At 44.7% G+C, this 22,370-nt stretch overlaps 1 protein-coding gene across 1 annotated transcript in view; it reads left to right on the plus strand.

Moving 5' to 3' along the window:
• Positions 1–816: 816 nt before the first annotated feature.
• Positions 817–22,370, plus strand: part of bsna (bassoon presynaptic cytomatrix protein a) — a 47,802-nt gene continuing 26,248 nt past the window's right edge. Inside the window, exons 1-6 of the mRNA XM_023421716.2 lie at positions 817–1,263; positions 5,868–11,258; positions 12,713–12,883; positions 13,344–13,600; positions 14,405–15,338; positions 19,595–22,109. Coding sequence (XP_023277484.2) covers positions 853–1,263; positions 5,868–11,258; positions 12,713–12,883; positions 13,344–13,600; positions 14,405–15,338; positions 19,595–22,109 — 9,679 coding nt within the window. The 5' untranslated portion in view covers positions 817–852. The remainder of the gene's footprint in view (positions 1,264–5,867; positions 11,259–12,712; positions 12,884–13,343; positions 13,601–14,404; positions 15,339–19,594; positions 22,110–22,370) is intronic.

Genomic DNA, 22,370 nt, shown 5'->3' on the forward strand with positions numbered 1-22,370 from the left:
TGTGTGTGTGTGTGTGTGATGCTGTGAGGGGAGCTGATGCGACGACAATAGGGTGCAGCTATCAGAATGACTTGACCTTTTAGAAGTGTGCAAAAGCTCAGCTTAAACTGCTAAAGCTCTGTCTGGAAATAAGATTTACAGAGTGTATGCAGCATGTAAATGTGTGTGTAAGTGTATGTGTGTAAGTGTGTGTGTGCAGTTGTCTCTGCAGCCTGCTGTTTAAGTGGAATCGACATTTTGAATGTTAAGAATATTAATCAGTTTGTTAAACCGTCAATCTTATTTAACCTGAGAAGTTGAAGAGGAACACAGTGACTCCTGGAGGAGAAGTTGCAGACGGAAGGAGGATTAAATGTCATTTCATTCACGCACACATATGCAGACACAGAAAGAAACACACACTTACATGGAAGCTGCTGCTCAGCAGTAATAACCTACTTGTTGAGTTTTTGAAAAGGTTCATCTTTTATTCAATCCAGCAACATTTCATTGAAAAGCTCACTTTAATAGCTCTTTAAATCATATGTTTATGAGACATACACCTCTGTGTTTCGTTATAGTGCCCTATAGTCCCTTAATAGTATCTTTCCTTCTGCATAGTGTTGATTTTTTCAAATTTGATCCTTTAAAAAGCATCAAAAATAAGCTGGGACTTTCATATCTTATTCTTATCTTTCAAAAAATCAGGGTGTGTGACTTCAAATACCTTTTATTGACCATGTTATCGCAATAATCAAATATAAAAACATTGTGGAAAAAAAGGTTTGTTATCATTAACTGTTGTTGGTTTTTGTCCTCTCTCTGTTTCAGAAAAAGGAGTGGTTATGTCTCAACTGCCAGACCCAGCGGCTGATGTCCGGAGGCGGTCTTGACGAACCTCCTCTTCCCGTTCCTCATCCGTCTCCCAAACACCAGCCAATGGGCTCGCCCCGTCACCAGGCGCCAGCCAGCCAGCAAAGCCCTCTCCACAAACCCACCAGTCAGCAGGGGACCAGGCCAGCCCAGTCCCAGAAACCGCAGGCGGGAACTGGCGTTAGCGGACCATTTGCACCCACTGCTGCCAAACAACCGACTGACACCAAGACCACGATGCCAGCTACGGCACCAGTACCAACCATGGACACCCAGAAACAGCCAAAACCCACAGAGGAGAAGCCTAAGACCGAGTCTGAGAACCAAACTGCCAAAGAGACCAAACCCTCCCAGAAGAAAGGAGAGCAGATTACACCAATCAAGGAAATGAAGAAGTCAAGGCACTATGATGTAAGTCAGACATTTAACATTGCTTCAGTCGCTGAAACCTGTATGTCAAACTATGGAAAAAGACCAAAAGTTGATACTGATAGTAAAATGGGTTTTCCAGTGTCACTTGAAAAGTGAACTAAATAAATAATGCGCTAACAGACATGCATTGAAAGGAAAATAGCCTTCAAAAAATGATTTGATGCTACCTTATTTCTGCTGTTCACCATGGAAACCATAATCTAACATACAGGTTTATGGACTAAGAAATTGATGTTGTTGTGTGAATTTTTCATCAGTTACAGTCTGTATCCAGGTTAATTGAGTATGTGAGTATGCATGGCTTTGAGCGTGGCCTTGCTTCACATTCATACAGTTTTTCCATCAGTTTTATGAGCTTCACCCAGAGCTTTAATCCACGTGATACTTCTGTAATCTACACGTCAGGGAGAAAATCGGGATCTAAATGAATGGTTTCAAAGAGACAAAGTCCTGCTTCTTTTCCTAGCTAGCCTCTTTTCCGCTAACTTCTCTAACTCCAACACAGTTTCTGATGAGCTGAAACCTGTTCTTGGAGTTTTCTGTAAACATTCTCAGATAAATATATTCTAGTGTAATGGACAACACTTACAATAGGATGTAAATTAAAGAAAAATAAAATGTTTATTATGTTAGCACTCAGCAAAAGCATGCTACCATAATGCTAAGCTATTGGCACACTGTATGAGCCTCTTGCAAGTTGTAGTTGTTGAATGCAAACAAAACAATTGTTATTTGGTCTTTGCCATCCAAAGTCTTATCATCCAGTACAATAATACAAATTTGTTTATTTTAACATATGACAAATAAACACCAGCAACATGTTTTAGCTTTGCTGAGTTTTAGCTTGGAGTTTCTGAAGCTAGTGCAGGTTAGCTCACTGATTAGTCATTTTGTTTCACTGCATTTATTCAGCCTGACATCATGTTAACATTGGCCAGTTTGTTGTTGGGAGGTGGGGGTATTTTGTATTTTCTGATGACTTTTTTAGGTGACATTGGTCAGATGAAGCTGTGGTGACGGGCAAGCGATTACCTTAATGTTTTTCACATTAATCAAAGAAATGTTGATTTTAGTTGTTATTTCTGTTTCTTGACACCTGCATAAACCTCATCCACGCTTGTTCCCATATTTCTCTTGCTGTTTTTCATTAATTTAGCTAAGTAGCTTGCTTGCTATGTATGAAGATGGGGTTCCCATTCTTAATCCTGCTTCCATTGATTGATTTCTTTTCCAACCGCCATCGATGAGCACGACACAGACCTATTTGAATCACTTAAATTGTAGATTTGGCCAGTAATTCAGAGGTTTGTTACCAGGCTGAGGTTAGGTACAAGAGGAGGAGGAACTTCAGGCTACATTCATGTTCACACTGCTAAAAGAATGTGGACACATGTGGCCCAGACCACCTCCAAATGTGGTCTGAATTATCAGATCTCAGATGCGTCCTCAATGCGTCTTGGGTGTGTGCCAACCTGAACTTAGAGGTGTCCACTTGAGATCAGATCACCTGAGACGGATGTTAATACCAGGTCTGAACTGGTCTGAACAGGGCCTTAGACTCAACTACTCAAAACTAAACTAGATTTAACACTTTGTTGACTTCAGTATTTACTGGTACATTTCAGAAATTACAAAGATTGTCGTCCTCAATACTATCAGACATTGAATTTAGAAACATTTGATGCATGTGGTTTATTAACCATGTGACCCGGGGAGTTTCTGTTGTCTCACAAGAAGATATGGATGTTAACTTTTTACATCACAACAGATCCTCCTGTTGCCTCACTAGATTTCCTCCATTTCCTTCAAGGTTTTGAATGTTGTGTTTAGAGGTCATCCTTGCTACTATGATTACGGCTTATGTTACATATTTGTGATGGTTTTTGCTCACAGATAACCACTTGTAAAGTTTTGTAAAAGTTGCTTTGTACAGCTCAGTGAGATTCCAGTAGTTTGTCGTTAGTTTGACCAACCATCACTGTTTCTCACAAGACAACACACGGAGTAAAAACAACCAACTTCCATTTTTATCACAATGTCAAAGGTTTTTTGCTGAGCTCTCTTTTATTCTGGTGAAGTAAAGAAAGTAATTTCTTTTAAGTGTATGTTTTGGACGGCAACTTCCCATTATTTTCTTATGAATATTTTAGATCTCTTCCAGCATGTTTCTTCTTGCTGATATAAATTCAAAAGTAAGATCATTTTGTAACAAGGTCACTGATCTGTGAAATATTGTAACGTTGTTTTCTTCTTCAGTAAAAAAATTTAGTCAAAACATGAATTGAAATACAATGCGGCCTTGCCCGTATGCCTTTGTTTATATGTTAGTTACCCTTAACTAATTCATAATTACAGTGAGAAGAGAGATGCATCAAGGTTTATAGTGGCACTTTATTTACAGTGGATTGGGATTATTTGGGTTTGATAACATATGTAGGAAATAATTCCCAGAAGTATTGTATTTGCTTTGTCTCATTTTACTGCACTCTGTTTAAATGCTATTTGTTCCCATGATTTTGTTTCTCTTCCTCATTAAATTGCCTCTTTAGTCTCCTTCTGTCCCATAAGGAGACTAAAGAGTCCCCAATGTTTTGTGAATTATATTTGTTATTAGTTTGGTGATCACAGTCCAGATTTTCCTTTAGGACACAAAGTTGAAATGATGCAAAACACTACACCACACAGCAACTATCACAGAGAGTTGTGGTCTGAGGTGATTATTTAGAATTGTAAGTTGAACCAATTATTTTCTCCTTTAATGGTGGACATCCATGGCTGTTTGGAAAGCATGTCATTGATTCCCTCCTCACAGAGTGCTGATACTGCAAGTGGCAGCAAGGCATTCATGGATTACCTTGAGGAGGGAGAGAAAGAGTGAGCGACAAACACAGAGGGAAAACGAGTGAAATAGTGCTTCTTCTTAGTCAGCGGCAGCCATCGCTCCCGTTGAAATATGTATAAAGATTTGGCGTGCCATGAATATGCTAAACCTCCAAGGCCCTTAGCTGAAGTAATGCTGCTTCGGGCCTTTTCAAAGGCAACGCAGACCTCCCTCATTTTGGGAGCTGCTAGGAATTTTAAGTGCAGGGAGCTCAAAGTAAAGTCTCCTCTGAAGTATTGTAACCAGCGTAAGAGGTTTTCTAGAAAAGATTTACATAATTTCTATATATTTTATATTCTTTCCTCCATCCCCCCCTTTCCTTTACCAGGTCAGTCCCTTTGAGATTATGATTTGGCATGTTATTAACAGACATCTGAGACAGAGCCATTGATGAATGAGTTTATGTTCCGGTCATGTTAACATCATAATCTTACTTTGAGCTCATCTTTTTAAAAAAGCAAACAAAAAAAAGAGAAATGTTTTCACTCCTAAGAAACACAGTTTGACTAACCTCTTTCCATCAATGGCTCAAAAACTGTTAAAAACCTAAAGACTGTCAGTCACTATTTGATAACTGTATAATAATGTCATTTGTCTTAATGTTGTCATTTATTTTATTATTTGAGATTTACTTCTTGATAAAGAAGACCATACATACTGTTTTATTGTGGCATAATACTTTAATTTAGTATAACTACATTGTAATTAAACATTATTTTTATTATTATTTATTTAGGATTTTGTTCAAAGAGCAAACATAGCTGTTAGTCAGTCTGATATTTTATACAGTTTATTCAGTTTTGGAAATAGGAAGGGCAAATCTCTGCAGTTTGTAAGTTAACTACATGTAAATGTTCAGTGTTTTTCTGTGTAATTCTACATCCATGGTTGTACTCTGTGAATTCAGTCCTGACACTTTTTCTTTAACTCTTTTATGAGACAAATTGTAAGCATTCAATTTTGGCCCACATACCTAATGACCTCTTTAACAACTCAGATTTACAAAAGAAAAAACTCTCATCAAATATTTTCTGTAATGCGCTTCCTGTTCAATATTTTCAAGTTAATTCTTAACTTAGTGTCGTAATGGCAAGAAATGCTTTTTACAGATGTCTAAACTTTCAAACCTAATGAGTAGAGCGCTATTTTAATGCGCCCCTTGTTCAAAATATATGTAGCACTTCATTACTTGGTGGCTAATGTTCCAAAATTAATGGATAATTCACATTAATCATTTGTCATTAAAACCCCATTAAATCACCAAATGTACGCAAACTTCTTGAAAAGCTCTTTGAATGAGCTTAGACAAATTGTAGATGTAGAGTTCAAGAGAGCCTTTCTGTGTCATTGCTATATTTCTTCTTCAGATGCTCAGTATCAGACTGTGGTGCAATGATATATGTTCTAACTGATATCTTTATTAAAAGCAGAGGACTGCAGATTTAGCAGAATGATGACATATTTTAAAAATGGAAAACCTTGGAACCTTGTTTTTCTGACTGCACAGGCAAGGATGAGATTTATCATTTCAATCATATCTAAAAATCTGAATCTAAATTTATGTGGGCTTAAATTGTTTGCATACTGATGTGCTGAGTCAGCATCAACACATTCTCGTACTTTGCATAAACTGACTGCAATTAAAAACCCTAGCTTCCCCTAAATCTAATGCATTTCCCTTTCTTTCTTCTTCTCTCTTTAGGATACAAAAAGCAACAGCACCCATGACTTGTCACGCAGCCCTCAGAGCCTCAGCGACACCGGCTACTCCTCCGACGGCATCTCCAGCTCCCACAGTGAAATTACAGGTCTAATCCAAGAAGAGGAGATGAAGCTGAGCGAGAGGGGAATCTGTGGGCGGGGCTCCCCACCGAGCCCTTCTGAAATCACCAAGCTAGAAAGCTCCATGAGGCCTTTGCTGGAGAAGAGCCTGTCTGAAGAGAAGGCAGACAGAAGGGGGAGGAAGCACCGAGACAGAGATTTGGATGACAGAGGGAAGCAGCGTCCACGCTCCCTGTCAATCCCGCCAGATGCGTACGACTCAGATGAGGAACTAGAGGATATAATGGAGGAAGAGGAGGATGGAGGAGACTGGGAGGGTAAGCGAAAGGACGGGAAGGAGGAGAAGAAGGACAAGAAAAAGAAAGAGAAAGAGTCCGAGCCCACAGAGATGACGGATGAGGAGTTCATGAGGAGACAAATAATGGAGATGAGTGCTGATGAGGAAAATGAGGAGGAGGAGGAAGAGGAAGAGATGGAGGAAGAGGAAGATGAGGAAGACGAAGGATATGGCTACCAGAAACCTAAGAAAAGCCACCATAAACACATCATCTCTGACTCAGGGAAAGAGAAGAGGCGCCTTCAGCACCACTCCAGCAGTTTTGAGGAGGAAACGAAGAGCTCCACTGATGTTTACAAAGGCTCAGTGGAGGAGGGTGAGGAAGATGTGATGGCGTCACAAGGAGGCCTGAGGCGCTTCAAAACCATCGAACTCAATAACACTAACAGCTACAGCCGAGACATGGAGCTGGGCAATGAAAACGATCTGAGCCTTGATCGGGAACCAGAGCTGGAGATGGAGAGCCTGACAGGATCTCCTGAGGAGCGTTCTCGAGGCGACTACTCCTCCACTCTGCCACCCACTTCGTCCTCATATGGCTCTGGCCAGTCACCTACCTCCATCTCATCAATGGAGGAGGACAGCGACAGTAGCCCCAGCAGGAGGCAAAGACTCGAAGAGGCCAAGCAGCAAAGGAAAGCACGCCACCGCTCCCACGGCCCTCTCCTTCCCACCATTGAGGACTCCTCGGAAGAGGACGAACTGAGAGAGGAGGAAGAACTTCTGAGAGAGCAGGAGAAGATGAGGGAGGTAGAACAACAAAGAATAAGGAGCACGGCACGAAAGACCAAGAGGGATAAGGAAGAGCTGAGGGCTCAGAGGCGCAGAGAGAGGTCCAAGACACCACCGAGCAATCTCTCACCAATTGAAGATGCTTCTCCAACAGAAGAGCTGAGACAAGCTGCAGAGATGGAAGAGCTCCATCGCTCTTCTGCTTCTGAATATTCCCCTCAGAGTCTGGACTCGGAGGCTGAGGGATACGAGTCCAAACTTTACAAGTCAGGCAGCGAGTACAATCTGCCTACCTTCATGTCGCTCTACTCGCCGATAGAGAAATCATCAACTACAACAACCACCACAGCACCGTCTTCAACTTCCAAACCACTGAAGAGTGCAGAGGAAGTGTATGAGGAGATGATGAGGAAGGCAGAGATGCTTCAAAAACAACAGAAACAACAGCAGCAACAGCAGCAACAACATGGAAGGCATGGGCAGTACTACGACGAGGACGTTAACGGAGAAGGCTATGAAGATGAGTATGAATATGAACAAGATCAAACGGGATATGACAACGAGGCAGCAGAGACGGAGACAGATATTTACGAGGAGATCCGACAGACGTCTCAGAACATCACCAAGATGCAGCAGGCCACTGACGAGCAGGTAGAGATCGAGATTGAGACCACCTACCCAGACAAGCAGCTCCTGGACACAGGATCAGCCTTTGCTAAGCTTCTGGAGCAAAGCAATGCTCTGTTGACTCCAGGAACCAGCCCCACCCAGATCTCAGCGCCCGTCTCCTTTGCTGAGACGGGAGGACGGATCCCAGATGTACGAGTTACACAGCACTTCTCCACAAAGGATGCACACAAAGACAGGATCAAAAGCCAAGCAGGAAAGAATGGAATCACCCCAGCAGTGGCTGCCACCACTATCGCAGCTTATGGAGTTTATGCCAGAGATGCAGTAACTATTTCTCAGACTAGTTCGAGCCACACTATGACTTCCACTCAGTCTGGGATATACGGCCGACACACGGGAAGTCCTGCCACGTCCTCAGCTACAGTCTCAAGCGTATGCAGCAAGATTGCAGAGATTACCCAAGCCTACAGTCAAAGAGAAGTCATCACCAGAAGGGTCGGGGACACCAGGGGTGTCCAAGTGCGAGACAGCTCGACATCTTCTACTGAGAGAATTATTGAGCCACGTTCTCCCAAGTATACTACTTACTACCGGAGCACCAGTCCTCCTCTTTCTCCATCACCACCACCACAGAGTCCCACCCGATCGCCTTCCAGAAGGGCGACAGCTGAGTTCTCCACACAGACTTTCAGTTCAGCATTGCGAATGGAGTCAGGCGGCTCTGGACCCACGTCTCCAGTGACGGCTCAGGGAACCCAAACAGCACATCGATCAGTTTCCCCGCGACTGTATCGACAGCAGTCTTCCCAGGATGCCCCATACTCCCCACCTCCGAGCCCCGCCAGGCCAATGACAGTCAACACTGCTACTTCTCCTCTGTCCTCACCCACCAGATTTAGCCGTCAATCAACATTTGACACGTACTCCCCATGTGGCAGCCCTCCAGACACACCACCTTACCAACAGTCTCCTATGCGCAGCTTCTACCAAACGCAAAGAGTGGAGAAGGTAAATGTGGGAACAAGTATGGTCACCACAGCCAGCACTTACACCAGAGGGTCCATGTCGATGGATAACATCTCCCTCTGTCGGATATCTACAGTCCCAGGTACTTCCAGGGTCGAGCAGGGCCATATGATCCATGGTGGAAGTGTTGTGGACCTTAGAACAGCCACCAAACCCGCTCCTATTATCATGACCGACCAAGGAATGGATCTCACCTCATTGGCCACTGAAAGCAGGAAATACCATGGTGGATCAGAGGGCAGCAGACATTCAACAATTGTACAGCCACTGATCATGAACCTGAACACCCAGGAGATCACCACACCAACCACTGTGAGTGTCACTGTGGCCGCTTCGATGTTCATGACCCAGCCCAAACAGCCAACGGTCTATGGTGACCCACATCAAAACCGAGTGGACCTGGGCCAGGGCATGGGTTCGGCTGTGTGTCTGTCCCAGAGCAAGCCACAAATTTCGCCTCCGAGTGACCCGTCAATACCAAAAATTGATGCCAAACTGGAAGACCTCAGTATCCAACAGAGAGAGCTACAAAAACAACAAGAGAAGCTGCAGAAGCAACAAGAGCTCCTTGAGCATCAGCTGCAGCAGCATCATCAGATGCAACATCATCAGCAACAAGCATCTGCTCTGGCCAGGTACAACCTCACCGGACAGATCTCACCTTTACTTAAAAAAGACTTGCTGGTCAGCCAGACTAGCACTGCCTCAGCTGTGGTCAGTGCTGTATCACCAGTTATTAACCCTGAGCTGTACGGCACTGGTCCCATTGAGCTGAAAGGGAAGCCCAGTCCTCCTGGTATGATGCCAGGAGGTAAGTCACCACATAGCATGGTGGTACAGATGGATGGAGTACCAGAGCAGGCCAGGGCGGTGACTCAGCTGGTAAAGGTAGAAGAAGGGCAGGATGCTGTGGATCAGGCAGGTGGACAAATTAAACCTGAAAACCAACCGGCTTGCTGCGATGTCGTTTACCGACTTCCATTTGGCGGAAGCTGTGTTGGTGGTTCTGAGAAAGAGGGCATAAGGCCTCCATCTGCCCCACCTCTCAGCTACGAGTCTGACCAAGAGAGACAAACTGGAAGGTACCATGAGTATCCGATGGATGGACGTAAGGCCTACACGTTGCCTTTCCCTGGCAGGCTGCAGCCTTCGATGTCTGATACAAACCTAGCTGAAGCTGGGCTACAGTCCTACCAGTCTAAACTAGAACCACACCTCCAAACCTCAGGAGAACTTGCCATGGACCTAACTGCCATGAAACAGGGTTATGGAGGGTATATTGGGATGCAGTATGGCTCCTATACAGATTTACGGCATGGCGGAGACATCACAGCCCAAACACTGCCTATAAGGAGATATAATTCCTTGTCTAACATCAGCTCAGACTATGGATATTCTGCTCGCGATCTTGCTGGCTTCCAAGAAGCCAACTTGGCTCAGTACAGTGCTACAACTGCCAGGGAGATCAGCCGAATGTGTGCAGCACTCAATTCCATTGATCGGTATGGAAGCAACCCAGACTTGATGCAGTTTGCCACTTTGGGGAGAGGAACTGGGCCTGGGGCCTCCAGACTTGTAGCAGGTCTTGGCATGAGACAAAACCTCCTCTTTGGACTAGATGGGAAGCCGATCTCTCACAGTCAAGCGCTAACCAACCTCATTAACGCCAGGCAGGCCAGTCTCAGAGCCATGTACCCTGCTGCTATCAGGTCCTCTGATGGGATGATCTACTCCACCATTCAGACCCCCATCGCTTCAACTCTTCCCATCACAACCCAGCCTGCGTCTGTTCTTCGCCCGTTACTGAGGGGCGTCTACAGGCCGTACCCCTCTGTCAACATGACACCTGTGCCCCTATCCAGTCTGAGCCGACTACCAGTGAGCCCCAGAATGGCCTTAGCTGGACAAGCTCCAGTCCGTCACCCAGCACCAGGTCTTCTCCAAACAACATCAGCCACTGCCACGACTGCTGCTGTTGCAACAACTTCAGCACCACTAGGTGCTCCAGTGTCTGTTTCTATGCCAACTAAATGTACAGTCCAGGATGAACCGGTCTACCTGGGAAAAGGTGCCACATTGACATCCTCATCAGGAGAAGTCCCAGGAACAGTTCTCATACCAACTGAGCCACAGCAGCAGCCAATAAACCTGTCGCAGGCACACCTGAACAGTCAACAACAACAACAACAACAACAACAACAAGTGACAACTGCTCAGCAGCCACAACAGCCTCCTCCAGCAGCCCATGCCTATCAACCCTCAGGCCCTTCACACACCCATGGCTACGCTCAGCCTCCCGTAGGCCCCTCTGCCCCCTCCAGTGGCTTACCACTTCCAGGGGGTCTCCCTCCCTTTCCTCCACCGGGAGCCATGCACAAGGAGGGCGAAACCGAGGCAGAGAGGCTGCATCGGCAGCAGGAGCAGCTCCTGCAGATGGAGAGGGAGCGCGTGGAGCTGGAGAAACTCCGGCAGCTGCGGCTGCAGGAGGAGCTGGAGCGGGAGAGGATAGAGCTGAAGATGCACAGGGAGAAGGAGCAGATGCTGGTGCAGAGGGAGTTACAGGAGCTGCAGAACATCAAGGAACAGGTAGAGGGAGAAACAGGAGGCCAAGTGGAGAGTTTGATAGTTGATGTCTTGTTTGCTGTTTTGTGGTTGTTTTATTGTGCATTGGATATTGGCCTGTGTTTAGCTGTTTTACTGTTTTTGTGGTGGTGCTACTTGTGTTGTATCTCACTGGGTTGTTATCCTTTTATGTTATTCAGTGTTCCAGTATGTTGGATTTGCTCTGCAAGATGCATTATTACCAAAAATAATCAAAAAACTAGCACATTTTATTTCCAGTATACAGTATGTGCATGTCTTTCAGTGCATGTCTACTGTCAGTTCCTCCTGTAACAAACTGTGACAGTTTGTTTGCCAGTTTTTAACCAGTGAACACATTAAATGTCCCTTTAGAAGATGGTGTTAAAATTCTGTTATTTGAGAAAATGCTAATGCTATTGTATCGACTGATGACTCTTTGGTTAAAAGACGTGTGTGCATCCAGCCTGAGTTACATAAGTGTAATGGTACAATCTGCATGCTCTGCTGTGTATTCTATTGGACATTTCCTGTATATGAAGTGTGCATGAGCATGCCTGTGGTATATATGTGTGATAGAAACTCATGATGCTCAAATTTAGTTTGTAAAGTGGTTTCATGTTCCATTTGTTTGTTTGATTTATATGTAAAAGAAAACTGGATTACATTCTGTTGTAAACATTTAATAATCTGTAGCAAGTAAACATTTGAATTTATTGCTTCTCTCAGCTCATATTAGCCTTGTGAAGATGTTTTACCAGTTAACAGAAAGGCTAACGTGATAATTTTCTTCTTTTTTGATAGAACAAGCAGTTGAAAATCTTTCAAGTTAACTCTGTTAAACAGGTGTGGAAGCCTTCCTTAATGAGAATGAACTAGAGATGGAATGCTTAATATGCATCTCATAACCTACAGTGTAGGGAAACCCCCCCAACTCCTTATCTGCACCAGCCTGTCATTTATGCAAACACAGAAAATAAATATTTTCTCATGGGCATTATATGACTGGCAACCGCAATTACCAGCACATGCTGCACTTCATTTATGTTGCGCTTCCATTCTTGTTTTGTGCAATATATACAAGTCTGACTAACTTGGAACCATTTTCAAAACTAATCCATCAGCACAAGAACAACTTCATGTCACGTTCAGTTCCAGCAGTCTTGTGATTTGTTTTGCATTTTTGAGATTTGCTCATCTTGTTTACGAACCGACGTCCAAATGTCAACAACCTTGTCCTCTTGTGTCTTTACTGTCTCTCTCTCTGTTTCTCTCATCTTGCCTTTTTTTCCTTCCTTTATTTTTTGTTGTTTGATCATTTCTTCTCCTCTCAACTCGTCACCTCTCGCCTCTCTCTCGTGCCATGCTTCTCCATGCTCTTTCGTCATGTCTTCTCTCTCTCTTGTTTTTTGTCCATGTGTGCTTCTTCCTGTTCACCCTATCCACACGCACTTTTTTAGGTTCTGCAGCAGCAGCAACACGAACGCGAGAAGCAGCTAGTTCTCCAGAGGGAGCAGCTTGCCCAGCAGAAGTCCCAGCTAGACCAGATCCAGTCTTTACAGCATCAGCTCCAGCAGCAGCTTGAAGAGCAGAAGAGACAGAAAACAGCTGCTGCAGTTCAGGGCATCCAGGTGAGGGGAGTAAAGGACTCTGGGAAATGGATTATAAGTGGTGTGACATCCTCTAGCATTGATGTTGGAGCCTTCAGCTCTCAGACAGCAGAGGCGGAAAATTTTAGGGCACAGAGAGTGAAAATACAGACGAAGCCTGACACCTTCCTACACATGCCTTAGTCCTCGCCTTGACTTACCATCAGAGAAAGTCTTGGCCTGTAAAACACATGCACACCTCTCCTCTACAGTACTTTGTGCTTGATGTATGAAATTCAGTGCACCGAACAACTGTTAACCAAATTGACTTTTTACTACATTACATTTTGTATTTGTATGTCTGTCTTCAGCTGGTTCTTAGGTGGGCATCTATGACTGTACCTACCAAAGCTTTGGCAGCCTCAACTGAATCAATGATGATGTGTAAAAACTTTTAACAACCTTAAATAACCTTAAAAGCAAAACAACTTTTCTTCAACAGCTGGATGCGAATGGACAGCCCCTGCACCCCTACGCCGACTCTCAGATTGGCTCCCGTTCCCTCCCCAACTCCTCGTCAGAGATGTGCCTGAGGAGCCAGGAGGAGCACATGGAGACCAGGAGTAACATGAGGAAACACAGCTCCATGACCAGGCTGAGCAGGGACAGCTTGGATGGCGATGGCGTGGTGTTCTACGGCTCCCCCCGCAGGATCGTGGACAGCTGTGTGCAGACCGACGACGAAGACGGCGAGGAGAGGTAAAGATGTGTGTGTATGTGAGTTTGTTTGTGTTCATTTTGTTTATATATATATATATATATTTTACCTTTATACCTTCATAGTTTTTGAATATTTTTCTCCAATTAAAACAAGACACAAGCTGAGATGTATGTGCAGCCTTTATGAATAATGTATAAACAATTTCACACAGAGTAAAGATGTCACATTTCAGAGAGTTTCAAAAGCAAACAACATTGTTCAACACAATAATATGACATTGCATCCTGTGTTGGTAAATGCTCAAACATTTCTGTGTTTCTACATCAACACTTTATAATTCAGTTTTCCTAAACAGACCCGTATGAACGAAGGGGAATAAGTATAAAAAAAGCAAATATAAAAACGAAGATGCACGTGTGTTAAAGGGGTAAACCTGTGGATGTGAGAGTTATCATTGTGTAGTTCACTTGGTAAATATGATATGATCACTATCATCTTTTTTATTTACTTTTTTCTTATTATCTCTCTTTTGGTCTCTGTATGTACGACACACTTGAACTCCCAATCTATTCATGTTCAGTTTTTATTCATCAATAGAAAAGTGTGTAATCTAAAAAAGTGTATTTATTGTGTATAAATATTAATAAGAATAAAAAAAAAAATGGCACTGAACTGAATTATTGTGCCTCGCAATTACTCACTGATAAAAAAAACAACTACAATGTTTTTGTAAGAACAAATTGGTTCCAGCAAAAACAATTCTACTGTTATTCTGTGTGTGTGCAAAAAAACAGAAATGTAGTAATGCAGTAATATAAAACATTACTTCTTATCTTCTCCAGGTACATGATGCGTCACCGCACCAGGAGGCGTGGTCGCAGCGTCGACTGCTCTGTCCAGACAGACGACGATGAAGACAAGGCTGAGACGGAGCACCCGGTCCGCCGAAGACGTTCCCGTTTCTCCCGGCACTCGGAGTCCAACGCCGCTGGCAGCAGCACTGCCACCACAGCCAACGCAGCTTCGGACACAAAAACCGACACGCCCAAGATGGTCTCTTCCAGCATCGCCGTCCAGACCATCAGGGAAATGTCTTGCCAGACAGAGGTGGAGCACCTAGGAAGAGTCTCCCCAGCAATCCACGTGACAGTACCTGACCCAAATAAAGTAGAGATTGTGCACTACATCTCCGGACCTGAGCGGACCCAAAAAGGACAGTCTCTAGCATGCCAGACCGACCCAGAAGCCCAGTCACAGGGTGTTGTAGCTCCACAGCTCAGTGTGCCAACCACTATCAGTCCATATTCCTCTACCAGTACCGGAACACAACAGCCCAGTTCTGCCGACCTTCTGAACCAACAGCGCCAGCAGCAGCACATTGCCGCCAACGCAGCCAAGTTTGAGCGACGTCGCCCCGACCCACTCGACATCAACTACCAGCCTCACAACCACCTGCACAACGAGTCCATCTCCAGCATCATCCGGCAGCAGCAGACCGCCCCCAAATCCCCACAAGTCCTCTACTCTCCCGTCTCCCCGGTGTCCCCTCACCGCCTGCTGGAGACCTCTCTGTCCAGCGAGCGACTGAACAAGGCCCACGTCACACCTCAGCAGAAGTCCTACACGGCTGAGTCCCCCCAGAGACACCCGTCCGTGCCCCGACCCATCAAGAGCACCCAGAGGTCGATGTCAGACCCTAAGCCCCTCAGCCCCACCACAGACGAGCACACCAAGGCCCGGCTGTCCCTGTATCAACAACAAGCGCTCCAGAGCCAGGTAAGGTCGCCCAACCATAGCTGATACTATAGAGAAGCAATTCAAATATATTAAATACCAAATCTTGATAAGATGGCCAAACATTGGAGATATATATAAAGCAAAAGTCTATATATCTGTTGTCTTGCTGTTTGCTGCTAATGAACACAAAGTGAGGTGTAACTAGCTAAAGCAGCATCCAGGTAGTCCAGTGGTTATCGGGCTTCACAGGCCACAACGCCTATCCGATTACTTTACCGTGACTGGGATTTACACCATCATCAACTAAAACTAATTTCCAAAAGAAAGTGTTCAGTAACAGTAAAATAAAGTCATCATCGTTAAAGTTTTGAGGGAACTGAGGCATCTCCCCCAAAATACTGGTTTTGCTTTTCTCTATCCGGGGAGGTAAATCATCTTCGTACAGCAGAATAACACTGTTTATTGGACAGGGCCCCAGCATGAATTCACACACTCGTTATCTTTGCTTTACACAACAGTGTGATAGTTTCTTATTACTTTTATTGTTGTTCAGTGGAATCAACACTTAAATACTGAATGGCCTCCGTGTCACTTTGATTGAAGTAATTCCTTTCATTCCACGTCGACCCCGTTTTTATTTTGTGAGATCCATGAATGTTTGATGTGAATGCTATGATGACTGATTCCCTTTGTTGTGGATTTTTCAGATGTTACAATTGTTTTGTTTTCTACGTGGTTCAACGCGTTACACACTTGATGAAGTCTAACCCCCCCCACCCCCATCCCCAATTTCAGACAAGTGGCATCCACTCTTATGAAGCAATAGCTCCCATGAAAGTGAAATACAAAGTGGAATCCACTGCTGAGCTTTACTGTAGAACCCTGTGGTGAGGAAATGTGCTCAACATATAAACTTGGTAGATGGTAGTGAATGTTTCTGCCTGTTAATTTTACTTCCTGTAGATTTACGATTGTACAGTCTGACCTTCTCTCAGGGGGGTTCACTTGCAAAATTTATGTTGCTGTTTAACCATGATGTGTGCATCTATATAATATTTATATTGGATTATGGTAAAAGGACAAAACCTAAGTAATTTTGTGATATTAAGAATGACTTCAGTGTCATTATTGGCTCCTTTAGACATGCTTTACCCTTATTACAGGGGGCATGGCGAGGGGCGAGCTCTCACAGTGAAGATGTAAATGGCTTCATTCTTAAGACCAGTTAATAAAGATCATATTAATAGAGAAATGAATGTATAATCATAATAATCATGATAATAATAAGGTAATGATAGTGATAGGTACATAAGAGGGTTAGAAAGTGTCTCACACAAGGCAGCAAATTATTACGTTATGATATTGTAAAATTAGATATAACATCTTTTAGGTACAACATTAACTTGACTGGAATTATTACATAAAACTAAGTAATATGAGAAATCTGTAAAAGAAATAAAGAGACACTTCAAGTAACATCAAGTTTTAAATTGTCTTTCCAATAAAAGTATGTTTTAAGAACAGATTTATTCTTAAAACCTGACTCTGCAGTCAGCTCTGCCAAAAAAGGCTTTCTCTAATTAATCAGATTTTTCAAGGACTCTGTTTTACCAGAGCTGATGTATTGTAGGTGCATTGGATTTGAGTCAATCGATTGATAAGTCGCCTCCAATTATTCAGGAGTAAACCGTGTCATTAGCTGCTGCGTTGTCAAATGGAGTCTGCAGCTTAGACAAGATACACGAAACGATGCAGAGTGTTTTGAAACGTGACTGTGACATGACTAAAAAGGATTTGCTCAAACGTATTTTCCTCAAAATGACCCACCTTTCCTCATCAATATTGAGTTTATGTGAATGCTGTGATGAATGACGCCGTTGTTAGTATAGATTTTTCACACTGTACAGTATTTCCTCTTCTGATGCTGTGAAGTGTGTGCTGTGCAGTATGTTTTCACTGCCCACATACTAGGATTATATGATTAATAAGTTCCTATGGGGATATTTTTTTTATTATTTTCATGTCACTGCCCACACACACTGACTGACATGATAAACACAACGTGACACACTGCAATCTATTTACAAGTTCCAAATGCTTTTATAACATGTTTGCTAAGGGAATGGAAGATACAGTGTTTACACAGGTTTAAAAGAACAAGGAAAAACTCACATTTATTCTGACATTCATGTCATTCATGATATTGATTAGCCCCAGAAAAACATTGACGCATCATATTTTGACAGTAGAACAGACAGCCCACACATAGTCAGTGTCGTATTAGCTCCATATTGTGGAGTAAAAAAAATACAGCTTAAATAATAGCCAGTCTTCTTTATGTTTTCCTTGGGGCTCACACACACATGGTGCAGCATGTTTGGATTTAAAGTTTAAAAGCTCACAGTAACCCTTGGGAATGAGCTGGAGGCTATCACAAGTAATCATTTGCAAAGATAAGAAAAATAATAATGAAAATGCCTGCGTGAATAGTCAGACCCCCATTTTGTCTCCAGAACAGCATAAATTCAACAAGACGTGGACTCAACAAGGTCTTCATATCATTCTTTATGTGTTTAGGTCCATACAGACTCAACAGCATGTGCTACGTATGGGCCATAAGTGCATGCTGCCAACCTCCTAATCCTGACTAACTAACCCTCACTGAGAAGAAATTATTCAGCTAAATGTCACAAATGACAAATCTTTTGTTCCCTGACAAAGTAAATGCACCAGAGTTCAACAATTTAACATTTTAATTGGTTGGGTCAGTCCTTTGCATCCCTGTAATTATAAGATATTATTTTACTCAAACTCTAAAATTGCATTGAAATGGTTAAAGTTGTATGTGTGTAAAAAAAAAAGTAAATATATATATATATATATATATATATATATATATATATATATATATATATATATATATATACTGACTATTTCATACAATGGAGCTGAGAATTGTTCTGACACCAATACTAGTATCAGAAATATCCCCGATACTGCTTGAAATATGATATCAGATCTCGCCTGATAGTCTGTGCACTGATCCGATACCACGTCATTTATTAATAAACTTTATAGTTTCACACCCAGATAAAACTGTAGTTTTCCCAGAAATCAATTCTTCTTTCTTCGCTGCTCTAAAACAGTAGTTTACACAAGAAGTTGTGCTGCGCAGCCACTGGCTACTAGCCATTAGCAAAATGTCAGCTTGTTACACTGGGAAGTACCACCAGTAAAAAGGCAACGTTGCACAGTTTGAAAGGCTTTAATTTCAAAGAGTGGCATTATTATTATAGTGTTAGGACAACTAATGTAGGAAATGTTTTTATTTAAAGATAATTTTTTTATGATTGACAGTAAAATTATATAATAACATAGATTATATGCCATTGTGTATCTGTACATGTTGCACAAAGCAATCATATCACATCCACACAGGGTCAGTAGCTGTTAGATGGTACCGGATCAGTACTATCTACTACTATCAGCTAATACAAAAGTTCAGGTGTCTGAACATCTCTGTTTAAAATGTCAACAACTGAATCACAAAATCCTTAAAGCAACAACTCTACGAAAAATTGTCAAAATGGTTAAAGTTGTTTGCTTTAGATTCACTCGATTGGTTAATGAAATACAGAACACAACACAACTAATTTGAATGTTCTTGTACGTCTTCTAACACAAATTCCACCCTTGTTTCCTGTCGTCCTTGTCTCTGTGTCTACATGTGTCTCCTTTGTCTCCCGTGTATATCCCTGTCGTTGCGTCCTCTCCCTGTTTCTTCTGTCCCTTGACCTTTTTCTCTTTTTGAGTTTTCCCCTCCCCTCTTTCTCCTGTTCTGTTCATCTCATCCTCCCACTGTAATCCCTCTCCATCAATATCCCATGACCACATTTCCTTTTTCTTTACCCGTTTCTCTTTTCCTCATTTTATTTCCTTTCACCTTACCTACATCATCTCCCTTTCTGTTCCCCCGTCTTTGTCCACGTTTAATCTCTTCATCCTTCCTTCTCATCAATCCTATCTCCTCACTTACTCATCTGCATCTTTTGTCTCTTGCCCTCCCATGATCCCTGCCGATCTCTCGTTTTCATTTGGTTTCCTCAAATATCTTATCACACCTCCACACCTCTGCTCGCCCAACCTCTACCACTTTCCAATATCTCATCCCTTATTCATTTATTTGCTCATTTTCTTCACTCCTCTGTTCTTCTCTTTTACCTCTCCAATCCCTTTCTTTCCATGCTTCTTTTGTCTTCTCTCCCATCCCTCCCTCCCTGTCTCTCTCTCTCCAGCTGGCAGCCCTACAGCAGAGCTCACTGCTCCGTAAGGTCAAGCGAACCCTGCCCAGCCCTCCTCCGGAGGAGACTACTGCATCAGCTCATCTGCCCATGATGACGCCCGCCCTTCAACAGGTCTACCTGCCCTCCGTGCCCAGCCTCAAGCCCAGCTCCCGGTCTGGCTTGGCCGCTAAAGCCAGCCTCCTCAAAGACCTCACCCACGAGCTGAAGGCCGTGGAGCAAGAGTCGACCAAGCTGAGAAAGCAGCAAGCTGAACTGGAGGAGGAAGAGAAAGAGATTGATGCTAAACTGAGATACCTAGAGCTGGGGATCCACCAAAGGAAAGAGACACTGGTCAAGGAGCGGGAAAGGAGGGATATCGCCTACCTGAGGTGTATGGGGGACACAAGGGACTATATGTCTGATAGTGAGTTGAATAATCTACGTTTAGCAGCTGCAGCTGCATCACATGAGACCAACGGGCTACTGACAACGAGGCCGAGCACCGCCCCTCTCAGCCAGTTCACCAGTGACCTCAACACAGCAGCCCAGTACCCACCCACCTCGTCTTTCATCTCCTGTCAGTACCCCCAGAGCCAACCGGCGGCGCCCACTCAACAGTCAAGTGTGCCGTACCAGACTTCAACATTCAACCAGCCTCCCTATCCAACAGTGTCTCAGTCCCAGGCACTGCCACAGCCCACGCCCCTCCAGAGCCACATCCCCCCTCCAGGACCTTCTTATCAGTCTCAAACCTCCTATCCTTCCCACACTTACCCCCAAACCCAGCCCCCATACCCCCAGACAGACATGGGGTTACCAGCTGCACCTCAGCCTCAGCCCCAGCCGGGGCACACAGGTTTCGGGCCAGCACCACCCGGTCAGCCCCCATACCCCACCCACAGCTCACCTTATCCCAGCGCTGTGTCCTCCTACCCCAGCCAGACCACCCCATACCCTGGGCAGCCCCAAGCCGATATCCTGACAGTCCATCCCGGGAGACCCAGGCAGACTTCGCTCGCCGATCTGGAGCACAAGATGCCCACCAATTACGAGACGATCAGCAACCCCACGGTCGTGGTCACCACCACGGCCCAGGATGCGATCTATTCCAGTGGAGCCCCCTCTTATGGTCAGTACACTGGAACAACAACCATGGCCAGCTCCTATGGGCCCTATGGCTCAGCTCCAGTGTCCAGCAGCTACGGTGGGTACTCTACCATACCACCCAGCACTTACGGGCAGTATACTTCAACATCAGCTAGTTCATATGGTCAGTATACTACAACCACTGCTAATACTTATGGCTACACCACCACCACAGCCAGCTCTTACGGACAGTACACTTCTACAGTTTCCAATGCCTATGGTCACTCTGTAGACAGTCCCTCCACCTACAGCACAGCTGATGGGATGTACGGGGCTCCTGGCTTAGAGCAAAACATCCCAAGGAACTACATGATGATCGACGACGTTAGTGAGCTGACGGCAAAAGACGGGCTGGGCACGACGACAGTGGACATGATGCATCATGGCGGCAGTGGGCGTTACCCGGGCGACATCCACGGCCACAGCAGCACCATTGGCAGCACGACGCGTGGGGGAAGTGGCAACTCCTCGTACGGCAGGGCACCCGAGGAGGAAGCAGCGATGCAGGAAGAGCTGTACGACCACCACGGCAGGGGTAAGAGCAGCTACAGGCACGGACCTCTAGGGGGCAGCAGCAGCAGCGTGAGCGCTAGCATGGGTGGGGGATCCTCCTGTTACTATGACTACGACTACAAACATGGCAGCATCCGCTCCGGGGTACAGAAACCTTCGCCGTCCTCCAGAAGCCTTCTGGCTCCTGCTGTCATGTCCTCCAAGCGCAGCAAGCACAGGAAACTGGGGAGCATGGAGCAAAAAATCTCCAAGTTTTCCCCCATCGAGGAGGCGCGGGACGTGGAGGCAGACCTGGCCTCTTATTCTTCAGCGACAGGCGGGGCTTACCCCTCCTCCCACATCCGAGGGCGCCAGCTGATCGAGGATTACGGCTTCAAGAGGAATACCTACAACGGCGGCAGCAGCTCCGCTCATGGTAGTCGATACTATGGTTCTACTTCGATGGTGGAGGAGGACGATCGGATTTACTACACCTCCACCGGCCGTTCCCGTTCCACCGGCTACGGCATGGACAAGATCTCATCCAGGGACTACCCTGGGTACCGCAGCCGATCCTATGAGAGGGACGACCGCTCCTACCGGTCTGGCTACAGCCAGGGGCGCCACCCGACCCGGCAGTACTCTGAAGAGGAGAGTCCGCTCAGTCCCCTGGGAAGGTTCATGGGTTCTGGCCGATCATCGAGCTTAGGTCCCGACCCGTATGACAGTCGCAGCAGTAGATATCATTACTATTACGGCCAATATGGTTCCAGCCACTCGCTGCCAGACGTACAAGACCACATACGGGACCTTCCTCGGACACACGTCTACAAATCGGATGATACGTACATTATAGACGATTATCATTGCGCTGTGTCAGACAGCGAAGGTAATTGTGGGAGCTGAATGCCCACACAGTCTCACTACCTACTACTGCCCCCACCGTTTATCTAAACGTCCCCCACCCACCCAGAGGCTAGGCTTAGCAGAGAGAAAGAGAAAGAAACAGAGAGGCAGAGATAGCCTTTGCATGCTGATGTTTTCTACCTCCTGAGTCACTTGGAGCTCTCTTATCAGTGGACTGCTGTCTATCTGTCTGCCTGCCTGTCCGTCCTTCCGCCTGTCCGTCCAGTCGTCTGTCTGTCCAATA

Source organism: Seriola lalandi, unplaced genomic scaffold (genome assembly GCF_002814215.2).
Source record: "Seriola lalandi dorsalis isolate HSWRI2012SDOR001 ecotype SW California unplaced genomic scaffold, Sedor1 jcf7180002054675, whole genome shotgun sequence".
Lineage (NCBI taxonomy): Eukaryota > Metazoa > Chordata > Actinopteri > Carangiformes > Carangidae > Seriola > Seriola lalandi.